At 32.5% G+C, this 25,091-nt stretch overlaps 2 protein-coding genes and 1 long non-coding RNA gene across 7 annotated transcripts; 1 reads left to right on the top strand and 2 right to left on the bottom strand.

Annotated features, from left to right (window-relative positions):
* Nucleotides 1-7,026: 7,026 nt before the first annotated feature.
* LOC18604945 (Ribosomal protein L7Ae/L30e/S12e/Gadd45 family protein) lies at nt 7,027-10,222 on the top strand. Of its 2 annotated transcripts, XM_088804435.1 has the most exons (5): nt 7,027-7,276; nt 7,500-7,569; nt 8,651-8,756; nt 9,450-9,581; nt 9,822-10,222. In XM_088804435.1, the coding sequence occupies exons 1-5, from the start codon at nt 7,141-7,143 to the stop codon at nt 9,936-9,938; spliced, it is 561 nt and encodes a 186-aa protein (XP_088660561.1). In that variant the 5' UTR covers nt 7,027-7,140; the 3' UTR covers nt 9,939-10,222. The 2 variants fall into 2 exon arrangements, with proteins under 2 accessions (XP_088660561.1, XP_017973410.2); XM_018117921.2 differs by lacking the exon at nt 9,822-10,222 and having other exon boundaries at nt 9,450-9,743.
* On the bottom strand, nt 10,199-19,105 carry LOC18604944 (Phosphoribulokinase / Uridine kinase family). 3 transcript variants are annotated; one of them, XM_007037664.3, is made up of 12 exons: nt 18,863-19,105; nt 17,284-17,658; nt 14,774-14,888; nt 14,377-14,572; nt 14,110-14,223; nt 13,817-13,990; nt 12,936-13,130; nt 11,963-12,085; nt 11,783-11,895; nt 11,450-11,570; nt 10,784-11,056; nt 10,199-10,571 (listed from the first exon to the last, which is right to left on the bottom strand). In XM_007037664.3, exons 2-12 carry the CDS (start codon nt 17,621-17,623, stop codon nt 10,353-10,355), a joined length of 1,983 nt encoding a protein of 660 aa, XP_007037726.3. In that variant the 5' UTR covers nt 17,624-17,658; nt 18,863-19,105; the 3' UTR covers nt 10,199-10,352. The 3 variants fall into 3 exon arrangements, with proteins under 3 accessions (XP_007037726.3, XP_007037727.3, XP_017973409.2); XM_007037665.3 differs by having other exon boundaries at nt 17,284-17,653; XM_018117920.2 differs by lacking the exon at nt 11,963-12,085.
* A 1,965-nt stretch (nt 19,106-21,070) lies between these two features.
* Nucleotides 21,071-25,047, bottom strand: LOC18604943 (uncharacterized). Of its 2 annotated transcripts, XR_001926906.2 has the most exons (4): nt 24,709-25,047; nt 22,987-23,344; nt 21,325-21,501; nt 21,071-21,228 (listed from the first exon to the last, which is right to left on the bottom strand). It is a non-coding gene; the product is annotated as an uncharacterized LOC18604943 (long non-coding RNA). The 2 variants fall into 2 exon arrangements; XR_016025275.1 differs by having other exon boundaries at nt 21,071-21,501.
* Nucleotides 25,048-25,091: the final 44 nt, after the last annotated feature.

Below are 25,091 nucleotides of genomic sequence, written 5' to 3'. Positions count from 1 at the left end.
TTAAATCCTCCGGATACATTCTGAAGACCTCCGGGCACATTATTCTCTTACAACCTTCGGGTAATTAGTTTAAAGGTTTTTTTAAGTTGCGTTACCTCAGTTTTCAAGGAGCTACATTTTTCTCTTAAAACCTCCGGGTATATTTTCAAAACCTCCGGGTACATTTTCAAAACCTCCGGATACATTTTCAAAACCTTCGGGCACATTTTTTCCTCAAAACCTCCAAGTAATCAGTTTCAAGATTTTTAAAGTTACGTTGCCTTAACTTTGAGGAGCCTCATTTAAACGACAAAAAAATAAAAAAAAATAAAGAAAAACACAAAAAAAAACAAACACAAAAAAAGAGAAAAAAACAAAAAAAAAACAAAACAAAAACACAAAAAAAAAAAGAAGGAGCTTTGATAAGAGAATTAATGAATTAGATCAAGTACAGTGTCTACGTCTTTACACTATTTCGGTTTATCAAAATATGCAAAGAGGGGCAGCTGTAGACACTATAATTTTGCTTAGATAAATAAAAAAATTAAAAATTAATTAATTAAATAATTAGAAACAAAACAAAAAAATTAAAAAAAGAAAAGAAAAAAAAAGTACTGACAGGGCGCGGACGCCTTGCCAGTACCAGGCACCACTACAGTGCCAAACGCGACAAATTCGCTTCTGGCAGTGTAGTGGAATGGAGCCTGCAAAATGAAGCATGAAGAATGGGGTATAAAAACCCCATTGTAGCACAACAAAAGATGGGCATTCGGGAGCAAAAAATAAAAAAACAACAGCAGCAAACACAAAAAAAAAAACCTTAGTTTAGCAGTCGAAATCAACCTTAAAACAAGCAAAAAACCCATAAAAAATACACAATGATAAAGTAGAGAAACAGAGTAGCTTGGTTAAAGGATATTTTTTAGTTTGAGTTTTTAAGGATTATTTTATTTTATTTTATTTTTGGTTTTAGTGAGGGATTTCGGTGGTAGAAGGTTGGCAAAGTAATATTGTGGGGGTTTGGTGACTGCACGGCTAGCGAAATGAGGGAAGATCGAAGTTATTTGGACCGATCTAGACTTTACCGGCGGTGAAAGGAGGGTGAGGAAGGAAAAGCTTAGAGAGAAGTAGCGAAATTGGTGGTTAGAGAGAGAAACAAAAAGAGAAAGTGAGAAAAAGAAGAGAGAAAGGAAGATGAGAAAATGGGTTTGTTGACTAAGGTTTCTCTATCAAATGGCACCGTTTTGGTTTTAGAAGCAAAAGTGAAGTAAAAGAGGGCTGTTTAGAGAATAAAGGGAGAGCTGGAGGCTTGGGAAGTGTATTAAAGGAAAAAGACTAGATCCGTGTAGCACACAGAAGGAGGCCTGAAAGTCTTTAAAGCCTAGTAGTCTCAAGCTATTTCTAAGTAAGTTTTAATTCTTTTCTTTTTGGTTAATCTGTGAGTTTGAGATTTTGAGTTTATTTATGTGATTTATATATGTTTGAGTCTAGCAAAGTTAGGAAAATAAAGAAATAAAAATAAGATTTTTATAGAAATAAAATAAATTGAAAACATAGAAAGATTTATTATACGTGTATATATATATAGTATGGATATTAAGAACAAAGAGATAAAAATAAAAAAATAAAAATGAATAGAAAAACTGTAGAAATATATATATATATATATATATATATATATATATATATATATATATATATATATATATATATTTAGTATTGATACTTTTATGTCAACGGCATTACAAAGAAGTTAACTTCATTGTGTTTGTGAATATAAAACATTTAATGTTTTTAAAGAAGTCTATTGTCCTCTAGTTGATTCTAGGAAGCATAAGAAAGGTGGATTACTTTCCAGTTTATCAACTTTTAGTATGATAAATTCATAACTTTATGGCTAGAGTGGCATAGTGTCATTAGAGACTTGTTTCTAAAGTCTGTTGAAAAGAATAGTGAAGGGTCTGGAGTTAAATTGGAATAATTCGTTATGGTTCAAAAATTTCATGGAACATGAACTTAGGAATTTCTTATGTGTTTTTTTTTTAAAAAAAGGGGTATATTTATGTAAATAAAGTATAATAATGTAATAAGTATAAAGAAATAAGAAAAGTTTTGGTTATTAAAAATAGAGTAGGAAATAACATATATATATATATATATATATATATAATATAAGTATTGAAGATAACATTAAATTATACCGATGATGGGATGATTGGTCGGGACGTGAGAAGTCGCAATCTAGGGCTAATTTTCCCTAGGTTCGGAATCCGAATTAAGGCTCCACCAGTACAATTGGAGGGCCTTGATTCTGAGTTTTCGAGATTTTTATTTTAAATAAATAAAATTTTATTATATAAAAAAAATTAGTCAAGAATAAAAAATATATAAATAATAAAAAATAAAAAAATAATTAATTTCACAAACATAACATATATTTTTGTTGCATCAAGCATATCATTGCACATAAATATTTTTGTTTTCGAGTTTAAGCCCCGATGATGGGATTTTTCGAGGATCTTGCGAAGACGAGAATTTCTCGAAAAGTTTCCTAGGTGAAAAGATGTCCCCGAGTCCCACCAGTATGATGGGAGGGCTCGGAGAAACATCTTTAATAAAAGACTTTCGCTCGTATTAGGTTCATTATTCACGAAAATATTATTTAAAAAAAAACGTACGATAACCCCGATGATGGGATTTATTCGTCGAAGTTGTGAAGGCAAATTTCTCGGATAATTTCTTAGGTGAGAGAACACCCTGGATCCCACCAGTATGATGGGCAGATTCGGGATAACATCCTCAATAAAAGGTTATTCGTCCAACATTTTTATCTCATGCCATGCATCTCATCTTTCCTCACATTTGCATTCCATTTTAGGTTAAATATGAGATAAAATAAGAGAATAATAACTAAGAAAATATAGTGAACTTAAAAATTAAAGCCTCATAGGATAATCTAAAAAAAATGGTACCGTTCATGGAACGGGCGTCCCGGGAGTGCTAATCCTTCCTCGGGCGTAACCGTACTCCCGAACCTAGATCTAGAAAATCGTAGACCAGTTTAAGATTCTTTCGACGGCCTTAAATCTAATTAAGATTCTGTTGATTATAATCGAGTCAATAGGTGGCCAATCACACCTAGTAAAAAAAGATTGGTGGCGACTTCTAGTTTCTTAGAGTTTTCACTCTCGTTTGGCGGTCGGGTTGTCGAACCCGCACAATACGACAAGGGTGAAAACAATCAACTGACGACCGACACAGGAGTACCTGGTGAAATAGGAAAGTTTAGGGCCAGATGAGACCACCTAGGAAAATGAAGCCGACCTCCGTGCCTTCCAACAGAAGATTGAAGAATTCCAAGCTAACTAGTCAATAAGGACGTCGACAGATTGAGTTAGGGAGGATGTCATGAGCCAACCTTGTATCGGATTATGATAGAGTAGAGTTGTCTAAGAGATTGAGTCTTTTGTACTTGTAAGGGAAATGTCTCTCTTTCAAACATTATAATGGCTCGTGGTGACATCTCTAATAATACTTGTTAAGTCTTTAAAGGGAAAAACCCTTTAGGAAAAGAATGTCTTCATTTCAAGCATTGTAATGGTTATTGGTAAAATACATGTTAAATCTCGTAAACTCTTTATAAGGGGTGAGTAGTCGACAGATTGTTGGGCTACCTCACTGATAAAGGTATGTTTGTAACAAGTCATCTAGGGCTGCCTCTATGGCCTAACGATGGCGTGCCTTGTTCCCTTTTGTAATTATTTTCATATAAATAAAACATTTTTCTGTTTTATGACTTAGTGGTTGCATATATGGCATTCGGTATGCCTTATGATTTTAATGCGTATTCTCTTAGTTTGATTTGTTGTTATTATTGATGTTTGATAAGATATAACTGAGTATCGATTGACTTGCGTGGAAGCGTCAGCTCAAGTGCTGCACAAAATATCGCGTACTTAGGCGAAAAAGTATAATTTGTGACATCTAGCATGTCATCCGCATGTAACTTAATTACAAGTAATGGTGTACCTTTGTTGTTTTAAAAGGGTTTTAAATGTGTGCCAACTTCCAATGAATAAAAATGGGGTTGCGCTTATATGTCCCTAATCTATCAAATAAATTACTATAGTTTTCGTATCATATCATAATGATATTTAGTGTATGAGTTTAGACTTTTTTTCACTTAATTTTTTCAAGTTTGACCATAGTTTATTTATAAATCATTATTGATTTTTTTTAAAAACAACCTCTTTTAGAACTATGAATAAAATAATTTTCTGATATATATATTGTTTGAAATTAATTAAATTAAGTATTTAAAATAATTAAATTAAAAATTAATTTTTTTTACTACAGAAAATTAAAGTAAGAGACCCGAAATCAAGCAATGGTTGTCTTTACTCAATTGTAATTCATCAAACAACACATTAGTCTATAAATTATTTTTGTATTTAATTATCACATAATAATTTATTGTAAGTTCACTTTAAAAATACATAAATGATAAGTGATAAATTTACATCCTTGATTATCACTCTTTTTTTTTAATTTTGTTTTAAAGTGGGTTCCAATTTTAAACTCTTTAGAAAAATTTAATTCCTACTTTTAAATTCTACTAGTTTGAAACTCTTGTTATGCACGAGATAACTCAAGCTACTTCTCTTAGTTTGAAATTTATGTTATGCACGAAATAACTCATGTTAATTCTTAAAAAAAAAATATAATGAAAAATTATTTATCAAAATAAAAAAATATTTTATATTAAAAAATATCTAATTAAATCAAACAAATTTATTTGTGACGGGTGACATTAACCAATTAAGACCATCGACATTAAACCATTAACTTTTTTTTTATGAGAAATTTATGAGTGTTATCTTATTAAGATAAGATAACACTAATAATAAAACTATGTTTGTATAACAAATGGAAAGGCTATTTCATATCGATTGGTTTCTTTCATTTTTATTGAACTTAATTTTTTAGCATAATATCTAAAAAATTTCTAAATTATTTAAAAAATTTAAATAAATTTTTATTTTTATTACTTTTAATTAAACTCTTATTCTGTACTTAACTAAATAAATTTTTATATTTTTAAATCAAATAAGCCTTTAAAACTAATTTAGTTAAAATATGACTTGTTATTTAATATCATTTGATATTAACGTGACATGTTGATATAATATGCTGATATGATCATATAATATTTTCACATTTGACTTCAGGATTAGGTAAGAATAAAATAATAAGTGATATTTCGATTAATTACATTTAGTCAACCATTAGTAATAATAGCTTATTTAATCAAAAATAAAAATATAAGAATTTAATTGAACTTCATAAAAGAATAAAAATTTATTTAAATTTTTTTAAATAATTAAAAAACTTTTTCATTTTTTTTATTTTTATCATTGTCCTTGAACTTCATTATACTTGTTACAATTACCCAACATAATCAACACTCTTAACATATTTGATTTAATTACTACTTTATACAAATGGAACTACACATTTCTCACGTTTCACTATTTCTTTCCTTATAGTATTAAACTTATATTCTTTCTTTTTCCTTAATTAATTCATTTTTCTTTTCTAGAGATGAGGAAAAATTATTTGCTTCCTTTGGTTTTGAGACAAAATATGTACTTCATTTTCATTATATGTGATCTAACCTCTCAAGTAATTTTTTGGTACATTATGAGGCAAATAAGAACAATCCAATATTACTTGTTGTCCTTTTAGTGAAAAACATAGTTTGGTTGTCATCATCTTCGTTAAAGAAACGATAAATTATATGAAATGTTATTTTATTTTATTTTTAATTGAAAGAAGAAGAATTCAAATTTTATTCTCTAAATAGAAAATTATGCATTAATCAATTAATCAAATGCTCAAGTACTGAAATGTTATTTTATTGGAAGGGCATTGACATTACTATGTCATCTGATCTATTTTTATAATATCTATAATATATTTGTTTATAATCTATATCTATATATATAAGAATGAACATTATTTTTTTATTGATTAAAATATTGATCATATTTATTTATTATATTTCTAAATTACTATTTAAATATTTTTATTATTAATATTAATAAGATTTATCTAATTTGTAATATGTGAAAATTCTAATTGTATCAAATGACTTTTGCTAAATATATTTTTTATTATAAATATTAAACTTATCTAATTATAAATAAATATTTAAATTTCATTCTTACATTTTAAAATATTTTTCTTAATTCTAATACTGTAGTATGGAATGATTTATAGATTACCATTACAATATTTCAATTATATATAATTGAAACGTTATTTGCTTTTTTTTTATTTATAGACAATTAACTTTACACTCTATATATATATATATATATTGTATTATATTTTTATTTAAAAATAAATAAAAACAAGCATTTAGGTGAAATAAATATCTGTCTTTCCTTAAAAAGTGTATGTTAAAGTTTCTATTGTGACATATTGACAAATGGGCGCACAATCAAGTTTTCCTAGCCTAAAACAAACTTGTAGTGATCATCGAAATCTCTCTTGTAAATGTGAAATGATGCAAAATCTTAAAATTTAATTGATGTGAAATTTATTTTATTTTTACTAATCATTACTATTGGATCGGTGACGTGATTTGAATTGATTCTTATTTGAATGTCCATTTGTACAATTAATTCCAAAAAAAAAACATACATAGATTTGTCGAGTTTATTAACAAAATAGTGATTTGTCAATTTTTTTTATTAATTCAGGTCAATTAAATATAACTTTTCAAATAATATTAAAATCTTACCTAACTTAAATTTTAATACTAATTATTGATTCTTTTGTGAAAATTTCACTAAAAACATACATATTTTAAATATAACTAAGAAACCCCAAAGTGAATTGAGGTAGGAATTACTGAAAAATATTTGCGAGAACACTGAGATCCAGTTACAAAAGCCCAAGCTAAAACGTAATTGCAATGGGATCGACAGAAAAGCCCATTACGATATAAAGCTTAAACCCTGGAAATGCTAAACATACAAAAACCCTAATTTCCGCCATCACTCTGTTTCACATTATTATTGGTTGTACATTCATAGATTCTCTCTCTTGGCAGTGCTCCGTTTTTCCATTGTTAGCGGAAAAGAGAGAGAGAGGGAAATGGGAAGCGATAGCGAAGTAGAGAAGACGCAACAGAAGGAGAAGGAGAGGAAGAAGATGTTAGCTGTTGCTCCCATCGCAAAGCCCCTCGCTGGCAAAAAGCTCTCTAAGAAAACCCTCAAGCTCGTTCGCAGAGGTATCCCATTTTTATATATACACTCAACTCTTTTTAAGAACATCCGTAAGTTTATGGTGTTCCTAAGACCCAGAGCTCGAATAGTGGAATTTTTGTGATTGATGTAATGGATGTTTGGTGGTTTAAGTATTTCGGTGAAATTGTTGATTGTTTGAGTTTTGAATAGATTGTCTTTTTCTCTTTTTAGTTTTTCTTAAGAATGTGTTGCTTTTTATTGTTGTAGCCGCTGAGCACAAGTGCTTGAAGAGAGGAGTAAAGGAAGTGGTTAAAAGTATTCGGCGTGGTCATAAAGGGTAAGTTTTTAAACGTTTCTTACTCTAAACTGTGCCTTGATATACATTTACGTGGATAAACATATAAAATAAGTTTCATGGTCCGAGAAATATTGGTCATTCTGTCAGGGGAGTGGAAGTCTATGACTCTGTTTCATTATTTTGTTGATAATTGTTACAGTAGTAAATGGGGTTAAAGTTATTTATCTGTGTTTGGACGCAAATAGAAGTTGTGATAAATTGTGGTTATGACATATGGCTTGGTATCAGTAATGCGTTATCTGTTTTAATGCTATCATTAAAGTGATGACACCTATATATTTTGCTAATAAATTTGTACTGATTACAGTGGAAAAGAATGTGCTGATTTCAACATTTGTGCTACATTGAAAGATGTAGAGGGAATACTAAGGATATAGAGAAAAGGGGGAAGGAGAAAAAATTTATAAATTGAAATTAGCTTAATAATTTGACCTGTTAGTTTCTATAAGCGTGTTAAATGATGTTTCTAATTAAGAACATGGCATGAGTTAAGTAGACTATAACCTTGAATTTGTCGGACTATGCCTGTAAATGATGACTATGAGGCTATGACTACATCATCATTATTGCTATAGTTGTCATTGCTGCTTTAAGGGTTATCTGAAGTTTGTGGCTATAACTGCTCAACTTCATAGCTAATATATAAGAAAAGGAAATTTGTCTTATGGTCATCTGAACTTTGTCCTTAATATATCAGAATTTGAAACAGCATAGTTGAGTAGGAAAAGGCAATACTTTGTGCTGTTCCAGTAACATGTTGGCACTTTTGAGAAGGAAAAAAAGGTTAACTAAATGCTTATCTCGGCTGTATTTGCTTTATACAGCAATGTAATGCAGCTACACATGGATGCCACCTGTTTTAGCAGCAGTCCATGCTGCCAATTGATAAATTATTGAACAGCTTTTGTCAAAAAAAAAAAAAAAGGAAAAAGAATAATCATTTCATATTGCTTTTTGTAACACATTGCTGATAGGGCATTCTTTCTTGATTCATCAAAATTCAAACTTATGATTATGTGTTTTTTCAATCATGTTTTTTCAATCTTTTTGGTGGATGCAGATTATGTGTTATAGCTGGAAACATATCTCCTATTGATGTCATAACTCATGTTCCAATCCTATGTGAAGAGGCTGACATTCCCTATGTTTATGTTCCCTCAAAAGAAGTAAGCTGAAAACACTCTTTCTTCCTGTCTAATTTGGTGGCATTGCATGCTTAAAGTGGTTTAACCCCTTGACTATTTGAAACCCCACTGATTTCTTATTTATGTTCTAGCTTCCATATTATCCGCCATTGTCACCTTTGTAGAAAAAGGGGCAGGGCATGTCTAACCAATTTTTTTTCCCATTTTTTGTATTTATTTAACTGAGTTGCATTCTTTTATGTTAGGCAAACATGGTTGCCAATATGCCCGGAACATTCAGGGTTTGTGCTAGGAAATATTTTGGTTAATGATTTACAGTTATATAATGAGTCTGTGTCTATGTATGTATATGAAATATTTCTGCCAACATTATGGTATTTCTATTATGAATTGTAATCTTTGGAATTTTGTTTCATGTTCTGTGGAACTTTGTAAAGCATTTCAAAAGCGGGTCTGGAATGCTGTATATGGCTTTCCTTATGGCTCGTTTTTGTGAACCGAAAATTATATATGCTTGATTAAAGACTCTTGGTTTTTAGTCCACATATACAACTAGTTGGATCAGTCCATCCTGCAATTTGTCCCTGAACATGTGTAGCACATTTTAAGGCACTTTGCAGATTAGTCTTTCTTGTTTCGTTTGGTAATGTAAAATGAACTTAGCAATGAGCTCTCTATCATGCACCCTATAATTAGTTTCTTCTGCCATTTCAGGATCTTGCAACTGCAGGAGCTACCAAGAGACCGACATGCTGTGTTCTGGTGCTAACCAAGCCCACTAAAGGGGAACTAGGCCCTGAGGATCAAGAAAAAATAAAGGCTGATTATAGCCAGATAGTAGCGGATGTAACTGAGCTTACAACCACCCTTTTTTAATTAACGAAATTTTTTTTGTTGTGCTTGTTATCTAAGCTTTTGATGATGGCACCCTAGTTTCTGCTTCTTATGCAATGTGCTTTAGTTGATACTTATTGTAGTATACTGCTATTTACTTCTTCTTTCTTGGTATTTGGCTATCTGCTTTAACCAGGGAGGCTCCGGATGAAAACTTTCTTTTACTTACTTTAACCCTCCTGGCCTTTACAGATGTGTCACTGGTGCGAGTACAAAACTCGTGACTTTGCTCTCGCTACTTCATTCCCATGCAGTGTGACTCGTTACTTAGCGTGCATCACCAACGTTCCGCTCCGTTGCTTCAACTAAATGGTTTGCTTCAATAAGTTATTCTTCCAATCAATTGAAGAAGCAAAATCCGTTATTGAGATGGTAATTTTAAACAAAAAGTAGAAGAAGTTCGAATAACTAATGTTCCATTTCCCTCCTACTCATATACTCTGTTTGGTTCGTATCCCTTCCCTCTGTTTTCACGAGTCATTAATAAAGTACTATAAGTCAAGGGATTAATAACTTGGCACTCCCTGAAGAGGCACTATTCTAATTTACCATTAAATAGTGTAGATATCTTGAATATAACCCTAATTTCAGAATTTCATATATTTTTTTCAATATTTATGATTTTGCTATACAATGTCTCAAGAGTAACCACCAATGTCCCTCAAAGCACAAAGGGTGGTATAAACTTCCTCTCTACGCCGAAAATGACTGTTAAGTTTGATGTCACTTTTGGGATGTCGGACTCCTGAACAGAAAGACACCCAAACCACCAATTGCTAAAGTAAGAATCAGAGGAACACTGATGGTGCCAACGTCAATTGTTCTGTTTGTTCTCTGTGTTCTTTCCCGCTGAGACCTTCCTCCCCAGTATTCATGTAGCAGATTGCTCAGATTGTCTAATTGATGCATAATCTGGCGTTGACCTCGTGCAATAAGTAGAACCTCCACGGATAAAAACAGAGAATTAAATTAAAGCACAGTTTAGATGCCAAACCATGATATGGAAAACGTTCAGAAAAACATGATGATCGATGCTACCATAAAAACCAAGAATCAGACACAGTAACTTGGTCTATCTAATTCTGATATAAAGGATAAATTTTCAAAAAATAATGTGGGGGGGGGAAGAGAGACATGAAGTTTATCAACAGTACCTCTTCCACGAGTGGGGACTCCCGAGCCAACTGGGAAGAAGATGAAGAATGAGGCATTAGTGATCCAGTTAGTGAACCGTTACCCAAGCCAGTCACAAAAAGAGAAGTAGGTCCAGAACCATTGCTGGCTTCAGCCTGCACAGCTAAGTTTTGTTGGCTAGCTGAAACTTTCCTGGAAGAGAACTTGGAATTCAGCTCTTCAATACGAGCTGTGAACTCATCCATCCTTTCATTCAGAGTGGAAATTTGCTCTGAGAGCTGCGTAACAACTCCCTAAGATACAAAGGCAAATGAATCGCCAAAAATTAACACATGCCATCAAGTAAGAGGAAAGGACAAACTTATCAAGGAGGGAAGGAAAGAAACACCCGTTATTTATTTAAGAGAAAAAAAAAAAAAGATATAGGTACAAATATCTTCATGCATATAACACAATATTTTTAAGTGTGTATTCAAAGAGGTTGATGGGAACAAGTCTATGGAGGTTGTAATAACACCCTTTCTGCTAGTGCTATTCACCATTTGCTTCTAATCATACTTAAAATAATTAACTTTTGTTATCTTTCCTCCAATTTTTTTGCAACCAGAAAGAATGAAGGGTTCTTTGGCTGTGAATAAAGAAACCGCTGTTATATTCATTAAAATAATTTGAGGCAACGTACTCACCGGATTCACTAGTGGGGAAGGTAGCTCAGGTGCCCTTCCATCAAACCTTGTACTATTAATAGCAAGCCTTGTCAGCTTTGGCAAATTCTTGTCCCGCTGATTTGTATATGACTGTGAGATACTGGAGCACCACATTGATAGATGAATGTCACCCGTGATTGTTATCAGGATTTAAACATGTATTCTCTTAAAGAAAAATAAAACATAATTCCACTTTACATTGATCATTCAGCTGAAGCAGCTGAGAGACAACTTTTGTTCTTTTACCTAGTTTTTAAAAAATTTTCATTAAGGTGGAAAATTAATACCATCGTGGCTCGCAAAAAAGATTACCGGCTGAGATACTTCATTCTCCGATCAGCAGAGGCTCGAGAAAGGGCTTCTTTAGGACTTGAAACTACGTCATCATCAATGCTAAGCTTAGTTTTCAGATCATCTGGCAGTGCCTGCATATTTCTTGAATCAGCAACATACAGAGCTCAAAAATTTCATAATCAGCTCAGAGAATTATACCATAACATCATTTACAAGCTTCTCCAGCTGGATTTGTTCAATGTAAGTACGGGGAACATATGAACCTTCCAAGTTCAGTTGCTCAGCAACATATTTAACAAACAGACGATCTCGACCTTGCACCTTATAGAAACAGCATCAACATTATAGTTAGTTCTAAGCTTTGCAACATGTACCCAATAAGTCATCCTAAAGAACTTAAACGGAAGTACAGGCCAACTTTGAAGCTGCCTTCCATATTTTCAGAATTTAAAAAGAAGTAAAAAGGTATTTTGCTTGGGGAGGATGGGGATTCTTCCAATAGATGCTTTGTATTGCAAAGCAGCAGACATCCTTTGTTGAGTTACCCTTTGGCAAGACAGCTTTGCACCTTGATGTATGTGCTGCTGAGAATTCAGAGCAGTGGCAGGTTTTGTTAAGGATCAATTTTGGGCTTGGGGAGGTGTGCATACTTGTACAGATAGCAGAAAAGTAATAGAATCAATCCTCTAGCTATTTTTTGGATTTTATGGAGGGAGAGAAATGTAAGGGCATTCAATGGAGAAGAGTGATCCCTATAAAGTTATAGCTACTTGGTTCAATACTATATTTCAACAGGCAGCAGTCCTTGGATATGCTATGGTATTTTGTTGAATTGTTGTCTACTACGAACTAGTCTTGTTCATGGGTTGGTAACCTGCTGGTTCCTTTTAGTGCAGTGGTTTTTTCATTTGTCAAAAAGAAGAAAAGCAATTGTTTATTGCCATAACAAATATCATGCGGTTATCATAACCAAAGACTTCTAAATACTACTTAAGAACAAGAATGTTGTCAGGATAAAGAAAAAATGCGACTTTCAAAATAATAATAATAAAAGGAAGAAAACATCACATGGTCCTGATAAATAAAACATTTCGAACTTGCTCTGATAGAGGAAATTGAGGGTTATAAACTACAAAATAAAAAATATTCAGTGCATTAAATGATACGATACCTGAACGTATTTGCGATTGAGTTGCTCCAACCAATCAATCTTCACACAGACTTTATCATCAGAAAAGACATGGCTACTTCTTTTTAGGATGGTCGCAATTGTATACCCCAAAGCCATTAGTCCTCCAAGAAGGCGCACACTAACTTCAAAGGTTATTCTAGGTGATATTATGAACGGACTATCTGTTACCCATTCCTGAAAACCAGCCAAACTGGTCAGAAGCCCTAAAACTTACCACATTTCTATCAGACTTAAAAGAATATTAAGCACAACTCTAAAGGATGAAGTTAGGACAAATCAAACATTCAACATGGAATTAATTATCACAACCAACTCAAATTTACTTAGCTGTGTTTAGAACTTAAATTTGAAAGGAGGAATTTTGATATCAAATTTTGCATAAATTGTGCTATAGAACTCGTAAAAACATAAAAGTCAATTTTAAATCATCTTCTTCTACTCTCTCAATTATATCAATATATTGAATCTTTACTAATATTTACATAATCTTTGCATTTGTCATCATAATTCATATAAGAAACCAAACAAAATCCACTCTCAAATATTCATGCTGCTAAACATAGCATGTAATATTGAGCGTGCAATTATTGTTTAATTTTTATTCAAACAAATAATACTGACATACTATGTATAGATCTGAAAACAGGTGCTTTCTCCTTAGGTAATGATGGTAAAACCTAGCATCTAAACCCCATTGGAAGCAAATGCAGTAAAAAGCACTGAGCTGGACACATCTCATTGCTGACATAAAAGAAAAAATATTTCAGTAAATGCTGCTATATTCTGCTCAAGGTTAATTAAGAAAATGTTACAATGCATACAATAATTTGAAGAAGATACTAAGAAAATGACCATCCAACCTCAAACATGAGATTGTATTTGCCATCCCTATTCCTCATCCTCAGATATGATTGACATGCTTCAGGATCTTCACCAGGAGGTAGAAGATAAATGTCATAGGTTTCCTCCATATGTTCTTTATGTTCATCAGATACAACTTCCTTAATTTGATCCACTGTCACCATTCTTGTAGACTACAATGATAGAAGTCACTCAGCAGTTGTGACAAGGAAATACCATAGCAAGGAATGTATGACCTACAGAGTCATAGAACCTTTTATTCTGAAATAGGAATATGGAGTTAGAGCTTGACCTTTAAAATATAAGTAGGATTCTGAAACCCAGTGAATGGATTAAACTTGTTAATGATTTTAATATGCGCTGTTTGGAGATCTGGCTCAATAAAAGCCTTATACATAGGATATACCTGTGTGAAAAGAAGTGGATGAGAACTAGTATAAGTGCTATCTTGAGGAATTTGATTTTTGGAGCACTAAGGCTACAATTAAGTATATGATTTCATGAAGCAGTTAAATCAGACTCCTATAAAGAATTTCTAAAATAGGTTATGTAAAGAAACCGTTTCAGAGATTTGATGGATAATTTCTTCAGGCTCTTGGCCAGCACGTTGAATATCCCGTAATACTCGCTTGACAAGGTCAAAGTGAACCCCCCCAGTGATAGATACACGAAGATCTAGTAAAGGTCGCAATTTTTCACTTAAGGCATAGATTCCTTCAATAATCACAATGCGGGAGCTAGGCACTTCAACTGTCCTGTAATCATGATGAATAAAACTAGATCAAGAACATTCACATATTAATCACTATTTGTTTCGAACAGTCCACACTTTCCTATCTCTCTTTTTCTCTCGTCTTTCATCCCTAGCAGGTTGAATAAGCGGAGACACATTAACCCTTATGGAAAGAGTTTCCATGTCTTACAAAATAGGAAAACAGAAAGGAGAGATACAGAACCTGTATCCTGTGCGAGAGCTAGACTTGAAGTCATATATTGGAACTTGAACAGGTTTCCCTGCTTTTAAACCATGTATATTTTCAAGCAGTGCATCGTAATCTGTCAACCGTGGGTCTGTTTCATAACACCATAATAATCAGAACTCTGTCATGCATTCCCTCCATTCTTTTATCACTGAAATACAAAATCTTTCTATGAAAGAAAATGGATCCCACAGATTGGTGTAATTTGTGGCACATGGTAAGCCAGAACTAGTGTTAGATATACCAATCAATCAAGCTACCGATGGGACCATTTTATATGTTGACCAAATTGAGTTATCCGAAATGAATGATGCAATATGTATACAAAATAAATAATAAAAATGATACCATACAATTCAGCCAAGCCTTAATCCCAACCTAGGAAGTAGGAACCCTCAACTACATTAATCCTTTTCTCCACTCCATCCAATGAAAGGCTACATGAAGAGATTTGGAGATGCCAAATCCTTCCTAACTGCTTCAACGCATATGATCTTAGTTTATCTCTAGCTCTCCTCATTCCTTTAACTTGAAATACACTGGTGCAATCACGGTTCTATATTTCACATGACCAATCCATCACTGTAGCCATTTTATCAATACATCCTTAATCTACCACTTTTACCTTCTAAAGAATAAGTCCATTTCTTATTCGTATTTTCTTTTTGGCTACCATTTGTCTCAACATTCTCAAAGAATAGCTTCGTTTCTTATTCTATTTTTCCCTATATGATATTGACTACACCATTACATTGGAAAGGATTCTAAAAGGTGTAATGAGCCTCCATAGATTGGGTTGGAGGAACTACTTATATGATATGAATCTATGTCAAAGAGTTAAGAGTTGTAGATAACAAAATCATGATCTAAAAATTAACTCATGAGAATTACTATTAGAAGTTTAAATCAGTCATCGAAATGATCAATATTTGTTTCTTGAAGAGAGGCAAAATCAAACTATAGAATGCTAATAGCTATAAAAATGAGTTCAATGTAACTCTGCAGCCCACAACTGAAGTTATATTTTGCTATTATTAGATAGATTTAGCAATAAATTATCAGCAAAGGTAGTGAATGACATCTATTTATAGCATCTTTCCACCAACATGAATCAGCACACCGAATTAAGCACTAATAGAAGAATGTATAATTAAAATTAATAAGATAATCACCAAAAAAGAAACACATCTGCATACCTACCTAATCTTTTCACTATTTTTCCCAAATTCAATCCATCCCTAATTCAATAAGGCTACTATAACTGAAATTCTAATCTGTTCATTGAAATAAGTATACCATTTAAAATCCAAAATTTTCACATGCATATCTTCTAGGAGTATTCAAGTATTCAATGTATATTATACCAGCTAATCTTGAGGAATTACATTAAGGATAACCTTTACAATCACCTTGCAGTACCTAGCTTTTGAGTGTTGCATCTTGTACCTCGAAACTACTTCTACTAACAGGTTTTTCTTACTCAAGGCTTCTTACTTTTTCTAAATTAATATGTCATTTCAGTTCTTTAATTGGGCTTTTCTCAGTCTTTCTTAAACCAGGACTCATGGAACCTACGTTCAAGGCCTGTTGAGCAACCAATATAGTTTTCAGCCCAAAACTGTTCTCTTATCTGACCTAGGAAGAAGTACCCTCTCTGTCTTAGGCTCCAAAGTAAAACACAGCACCTATAAAATGCCTTAAGCTTAAACTAGGCTGCAGCAAGAGCATCTTAAGAAAAGCTTCAATGTACCAACAAGAAGAATTCACTAAACAGCATCCGGGAACTAACCATGCACAAACTAAACCAGCCACTGCCCAACAACCTACCACAGAATGCCAGAGTTTAGCAACCTCAGCACAACTGTCCTACAAACCATACCCTTTGAGTTCTTAGGAAAGCTTATGGTCTTGATCTCATAATGTCAAGGACAAATCATATCATAAACATGGAATCAATTATCTTATGGAGTATATGCGGTTGAATCTAATTGATTTGGACCTTATACTATAATCTTTTCTCTTACTAATTACAATCAGGCATGCATTATTGACAGTCTTGTTCATGTACTTAGTTGTCTTTCATACTCAACAATCCAGAGTACCACTTCATGTTCTGTTTCACATATTGCTTATTCCATTTTGTACATTTGAATCAATAATCTCCTTTCAATTGTCTATCTCAATCTTATTTCAGAGTAGAAATGCAACAGCATTAGCAGACAAAAGCAGCCCTTCCTATTGAAGTTCCATAATCATATCATGCTACAATTGTCAACCACATGTTGCATGCAATATCTGATAGTGCCCATTTTTATCGTATATGAAACAAACCACCAAAACTTTTAAGATGGACAAGAAAGATTATTCTCCTCATTATTCAAACTAGAGGATCAATTAAGACGCCACCAGTGACAACAAACCTTGACAATTATTATCACGACCTTACAAATTTAAAAAAAAAATAGAAAAAAAGAATTTGAGATTACCATCAAAGTTTCCATCGATAATACGGCTAGCATCATTATAGTTGTCCATTGTTATGACAGCTATGCTGGGCAAGAAGTTGAGCACCTTCTCAGTAAACACTGTTTTTCCAGCTCCAGATGGCCCTGCTACTCCAATTAAAATCAATCCATCATTCTTTTGGGCCAACAATTGGCATGCACGAATTACAATGAAGAAACCTTTATCAAAGGATAATGGATCTTCAATTGGAACAATTTCATAGCGATCAGAGTCCTTTTTCTTAACCAACTGGACCTGGTCCCGCAGAAGACCAGAACGTCGTCGAGGTGATTCAGCAGCAGAAGATGTATCTTGAGCCATTAAAAGATGAAAGTAAACTTCGAGTTTATGCTGCACTGAAAGATGCAAAGGTCCAAAATACATTTTCAGTGCAAGAGGATGACATAGCAAAGAAATCAAGGAGTTCTTGATGAGCATGACTTTCCATATACAAAGCTAGAAGTCAATCACTAAATATAATTAGTAATTAGTGACAGTAAAATATGAGGTAATGATTGAAAATTCAACAAAAAAACTGTTATATAAAGAAGTTTAATAACTTTTACAAATTATAAAGTGATAAAATCTAGCGGGATTCATAAAATGTGAAAAGGACAAAAGTTAAGATTGCTTAAACCACAAACACATGAACCGGTTTCTAGATCAGTAATAGTGAAATTAAGGAGTTTTCCAATGAATCCAGATGCCAGATTATACACGAAATCCAGCAAAACATGTAATGGTAACATTGAAATCAGTAAAAGAGAAATCAAAGCATTATTTATCTTTCGATGTTCCCCACATGCATAATGCATAAAACATGTTATGACCAGCAAAACATTTACACCCTCGGCCAGATTTATGAACATTAGTTCCTCTTTCTTTTACGATTTTCCCTGTCCCCTCTATAAGAAGCTAATAACAACATAATAAAGAACGTGTTCAAAAGAGCAAAAAGTTTCTGTATGACACAGAAATGCTTATGAGCTAACTTTTAGATATCACATGGCCCAGAAACTGAGAAAATATGCAGTCAAATTGAAGGATAGTATTCTTTAGCAGAAACTTTCATAATTCTAAACATAAAAAATTAAATGAAAATTTCTGGCATTTCAGGGCACCTTTTTTTTATCACTAATCATCTATCAATCGAAATAATAATGACTCTGCATTCAAGTGAACCACATAAGATGTTGATTCAATATAAGCAATTATACCAAGGAAAAGTAACTAAGAATATGATCAAGAATCATGCTTTTCATTTCCTTTTTGCTCTTGAGTGAATGAACACAAGAAACAAGCCTGGATTAAATTTAATGGTACAAAAGAAGACCGAACTAAACCTAAAAAAATTGGACGTACAGGCACCCAAAGATATGTAAAATATTCAACGCCATGAAATCCAGCGACAACCAACCAAATAAACACAAATAGCAAATTCCCAGAAGGGAAAACTCAAAAAACAACAAGTACCCAGAAGTTAAACTCAAGCAAATATCACTATGTAAAAATTTCTGGTAACATTGAACCAAGTTTTTAAGTATTATAATATCATCATACCTTTTTCTTTGTTATGTCCTTTCTGTCTTAGTTCTGGTCTGCTTAGTATTAGGACCTCGGAGTCTATTAACTTAAGACCAAGAATAAGATGGGCAGCGGCAACTGGGATTTTTATGTAAAAGGCGACAGGGGTGTTAAGATTCTTGTGATCACTATGTGGACAGAGAGAGTTACAGTCAGGATGTTGGTGGGATGTTAGTGGCAAGAAACAAAAGGATGCGCTGCCTTGCCAGCTTGCGGAATTCAGACAAACGCATGAACTGATTTTGGATTAGTAAGAAAGAAAATTGGGACCACATTGTAGCCATGTCATGTCGTCTTTCATTAGTAAAAGATAAAAATATCCTTGGTGGCTTTCCTTTTTTTAAAAAAGGAAAAGGTGAATTCTCATAGAAAGCTTTTGAAAGTTTCGGATACTTTTCCATGGAAACCTTAGACTTTGGCAACGGTTACAGTATAAGGGATATGTTGTCATTTTTTTTAAAAAAAAAGGTTATTTGATTAATATCAATAAATCAACATTATTTTTAATTTTTCTTTATTTTATTATTTTTTATTCCTTTCATTCCCATTCTTCTCATTTTTTTTTTCAAAAATATCTCCTTTCATACATCCTCTCTGTTAATCCTTTTGCCCCTCACTCTTTAATTTAGGGCTGAGAAAAAAAAATGGAGAAAACCGATTCCTATTATAATCTTCAGTTCAATTCCAATGAGGTTTTATGGTACTCAATTCACTTGTGGTTCCAATATCAAAATTATCTATTCTAATTTATTTAATTTTAAGTTCACGAGGTAATGAATTAAAATTATCTAATTCAAAGTAAATTACTTTTTTATTAATTTTATATTTTTATATATTAGAATGTAATAAAAAAATGTCACATAACATGATTTAGAACATCTTATACTCATAATATAATAAAAGTAACTACTTCATCACATTACCAAAATGAGTAACGTCAGCGTTGATGTCATTTCTTTTTAACAATAAAATTAGATGTCGTTAAGAGAGATATTAAATCAATTTTTAAAATTAAAAAATTAAATTATTTTAATTTAAAATACATAGACTAAATTAAATAAAATATATGAGTATAGGGATTCAGTGGGTATGTGATCTATTTTGATTAATTGTCGTTAGTCAAAATAATTTAAAATATAAGAGCTTATTTGACTCAAATAGTTTAGAATATTTTAATTAATGACAATTAATTAATTATTAGTTATAAAAATTTATCTTACTCAAATAAATACAAGATTTTAATTAAATAAAAATTTATTTAAAATTTTTAAAATATTTTAGAATCTTATTTGATCATTAGGTTAGAAGAAAACAAACTACAATCCTACTTTAGCTTGTTTATGTTTTGCCTCACTCCTTGACCTATTTACGAGTATCTTTTTCATTAGTGATAAATTACCTAATGATAATTTTTTTTTTTAATTTGAGAAAGAAAGATTCCAGTCCATCTAGAGATATGTGATATGTGCATTTATGATCGAGCACCTGTATCTATCACTAAATTAAATGTTACATTTTTTTATGATCACCCTCTTTATTTCTTTGTTTTAATTTGGTTTTTTTATTTTTCTTTTTTTTAAGGAGGAATTTAAATCACTTATGGCTATTTATTTTATTACTAATGAGGATAGAGACGTAAACGAGTACAATATGTACTATTTTTGAGATATCAAATCCAAAAGCGTTTAATTATCAAAATATCTAAATCTTATTAAAATTTACATAAAATTATAAAATATTATCCAAAACCAATTCTAATCCAAATTCATTATATTATATATATATTTAAATTCAAAATTAATTATCCGAATTCATTGAATACCCATTTAAGCTCAAAATTAACAAATATTGAGTGTGTCCTGTCCTCATATGAGTTTAATACTTATTAGCAATAAAATTTTACATATTTAAATTTACACTATTAAACTAATATAAATTAATATTACTTTATAAAAAATTAGGTTAGTTGAGATTGTAAAAATTATCTTAAGATAAGAAGTACGAAGGTTGAAATCCCACAAAATCTAAAATTGTTGTAACATTATATAGTGACACCTGAATCCGCCTATAAGAAAAAAATCAGTGATTGTATCCGTACCCTATGGCCACTGCTTTACTATTGCTTTACTATGGTTTGACTCTTCCAACACTTCAGCATTGTATAAAGGCAACTGTAACAATATATGAGCACTTTCAATGAATTATTTCTATATTAAACAAAGCTATGAATTTTGTACAAAATTCAGCATGCTGATGGAACTAAGATCAAGAACATGTACTAATCACTATTTGTTTCCAATAGTCCACTGCTTGTTTGCTTCCTTTTTCTCTTGTCTTTCTTCCTAGCAGGCAGAATGAGTGGAGAAACCATTAACCCCTATGACAAGAGTTCTTATGTCTTAGAAATACAGCTAAACATAAAAGGAGAGAGACAGGACCTGTATCCTATACAAGAGCCAGATTGGAACTTGAACAGGTTTCCCTGATTTTAAACCGTGTGTAATTTTCAAGCAGCGTGTCATAATCAGTCAACGTTGGGTGTGTTTCATAACACTACAATTATCAGAGCTCTGCCATGCATCCCTCTCCAGTGTTTAATCATTGCAGTACAATATCTTTCAAGGTAAGGAAAAAGATTCCACAGATTAGTACAATTTGCAGGACATGGTAAGCTCAGAATTGATGCTAGATGTACGAAGCAATCAAGTCATAAATGGGATTCTTTTTTTGAGGAAAAAAAGTTATTCTAAAAATTAACGAGATTCAATGTGTATGCAAAATAATAATAAAGATGCTCTGTCTTTACAACACTTGACTATTATACCTATAACTGATAGCTACAAAGCAATGGGGTTTGTCCAATTTCGGTTATCATGAAATTCTGTATTCTAACATAATTCAGCAGCTTTTACTGAAGCACTATAGTTTACAAGACCACCATGCCAACTTTACATGCCTTGAATTGTTACTCTTATAAATAAAAAGAATTCAGGCCAACCTTTCCAACATTTTTGCCAACTCAGTTCATCCCTAATGGAATAAGGCTACCATAACTGAAATTCAAATCTGTTTCATGGAGATAAGTATTCCATTTAAGATCCAAAACTCTTGATGTGCATAACTTCCAGGAGTTACTGCAAGTATTCAGTCTGTATTAAATCATCCATCCTCAGGAATTACATTTAAGAATAACCTTTGGTATCACCTTAAGGTACATAGCTTTTGAGCATTACATCTTGTACCTTGAAACTACTTGTACTAACAGCTAATGGTTCAAGGCTTCTTACTTTTTCTACTTATACAATTCATTTCAGTTTTTTCAGTAGTGATTTTATGCGTTTTTCAGTCTTTCTTAAACCAGGAGTCATCAAATCTACCTTCAAGGCCTATTGACCAGCCAATAATGTTCTCTAATCTAACCTGAGTACACGTAACGTCTGTCGTAGGCTCCATTCAACACATATTAAAAAATGGCTAAAACCCAAAACTAGGCTGCAACAAGAGCATCTAGAGAAAAGCTTCAGTTTACAGACACTGAGAATTCACTTCAGACTTTAGGGCATCCTGGTACAATGGTCAAACAAAAGCAGCCACTGATTGATATGGCTGTGTAAGTGATTGAAGTTCATTGAGTTGGACCTTACCTATAATTTTTTTCTCTTACTGTCAGCCCTACATTATGGACAGTCTTGTTCACATACTTAGATGTCTTCCATACTCAGCAATCCAGTGTAAGTCATGCAGCTTCATGTAAAGTTTCACATACTGCTTATAATGCTACATTTTTCTATTTTATATAATAGAATTGATAATCTTCTTTAATTGTCCATTCCAATTTTTTTTCAACATAGAAATGAATCAGCCTTAGCAGCCAGATGAAGCTCTTTGCTATAGATGTTTCCAATAGCATACCATGCTGCAAATCTTCAGCCCACTACCAGCAGCAGGTTATATCTGGTAGCGTCCACTTTATCATACATAATTATCCTTGATATTCAAACTAGAAGGATCAAATAAGAAGCCACCAGTGCCAACAAACTCTGATGATTATTTTGATTTTATGTAAACAATCAGAAAAACGAAAGAATTTGAGATTTTACCATCAAAGTAGCCATCAATAATATGGTTAGAATCTTTGTAGTGGTGGTCCATTGTTATGACAGCTACGGTGGGCATAAAGTTGAGCACCTTCTCAGTGAACAGAGTCTTTCCAGCTCCAGATGGTCCTGCTACTCCAACTAGAATCGATCCATCATTCTTTTGGGCCAACAATTGGCATCTAAGAATTACGATGAAGAAACCTTTCTCAAAGGAAAGTGAATATTTGATTAGAACAATCTCATAGCGATAACCAACCGCACCTGGCCTCGTAGAAGTCCAGAATGTTGCCTTGATGATTTAGCACCAGAAGAAGTATCTTCAGCCATTTAAGAGATGAAAGCAAACTTTTCCTTCAGGCTGCATCGAGAAAAAGTCAAAATTTATAGTTTGTTTCTGCAAGATGGCAATCAAATTATTGAATTTTAAGAAGCACGAATCTGCATTCACTAAGGTAGAAGTCTGCAACTAAATATAATTAGTATCTGTAACAGCAAAATATTAGGTGAAAATGGTAGTGAAAATTCAACAAACAAGCTGTAATATCAACAAGTTTAATAACTTTTGGGAATTCTAAAATGTGAAAGAGGACTTAACCACAAAAGTGAAAAGGACACAGTTACATATATCAACCAGTTACCAGATCAATAATCATAAAATTAAGGAGCTTTCAAATGAATCCAGGAGCAAAAGCATACTGGAAAGAGAAGTTTTATCATGATTGTCCTTTCAATGTTCCCATCATCAAAAATGTATAAAACAATTTTTCTATCAGACCAGCCAGAGTTATGGACATTAGTTCCTCTTTCTTTTTAACCTCTTCTTTTCCCCTGTGAAATAAGCTAAGAACAATAATCCAATAAATGCTGATCAACTAATTGTCAAATACCAGCAGATAACATACACTGAAGGATAATGCCCATTAGCAGTGAATTTCATAATCTAATAAATTTCAGAAACTAAGTGAAGAATTTGTGCATCTGACAGCACTTTTTTACTACTAATGATCAATTACTTAAAGCAATAATAACTCTGCATTCAAGTCTACTGCAAAAATCTACCGATTGCATGAATACAAGCAATTATCCCCAGAAAAAGTAGCTAAGAATACGGCAACAAGAGCATGGTTTTCAATTTCTTTTTGGTGCTCTTGAATGAATTAACACAACCAACAACCCTGAACTAATTTCGAGGTCCAAAAGAAGAACGAACCAAACATAAAAATTTGACTCGCATGCACCTAAGGATATGTCAAAGACTCAAAGCCATCAAGTTCAGCAACAAATGACAATCAATCACAAATAGTAAAAAGCCAGAAGCCGAAACTCAAGAAATAACAAGTACCCAGAAGTTAAACCGAAGATGAGATGACTATTAAAAATTTTCCGGTACTTTTTCTGAACCAAGTTTCGAGAATCATAGAATTATATTTTTCAAAAAAGAAAAAGAAAAAAAGAACGAAAGAAAGAAAAGGAATCATTGAAATATCATTATACCTTTCCTCTGCGTTTCCATTCTCTCTTTTTTTTTTTTGGAACGGAAATTTTTATTAATTTCTAACCATTCTTGGGAAACAAACTCCCAATACATCATTGAACACCCTTGAACTGATTTCTGGAGGTGGTACATCAAACAAAATAAAGCTACTAGCTAAATTAAAACCACAGTTGGCCATACCATCAGCTACACATATTTCGTTCTCGATAAATATGAGAAAGTTTTACCTCCCAGTCGAGTTGCAGCAGTCCATGAATAGCGTTTAGTAAATCAGAATTCGCACATGGATGCGATTCACTAGAGGTAATTGCCTGAACCACGATTTTATTGTCCACCTGCAGCCATATCCTACGAAATCCTTTCTCCCTCGCTATACGAAGGCTATGTAGGACTCCCCATAACTCGGCCCTACAGGAAGAACACTTCCCCAATTTTGTAGCAAAGCCATCCATTCTCTCATTAGTTCATAATATAAAACAATTCTTTATTACTTATTTCCCCAAAGAAATATAGCATTTATACAAGACTTCCTTTTCTTCGCATTGAAACATGGAGTATATAGAATTATTGAGAGCGGAAAATGCCTAATAGAAACATCCTTAAAAAATAA

Source organism: Theobroma cacao, chromosome 3 (genome assembly GCF_053813885.1).
Source record: "Theobroma cacao isolate CCN51 chromosome 3, ASM5381388v1, whole genome shotgun sequence".
Classification (NCBI taxonomy): domain Eukaryota; kingdom Viridiplantae; phylum Streptophyta; class Magnoliopsida; order Malvales; family Malvaceae; genus Theobroma; species Theobroma cacao.
This window is presented reverse-complemented; position numbering and strand designations above follow the sequence as displayed.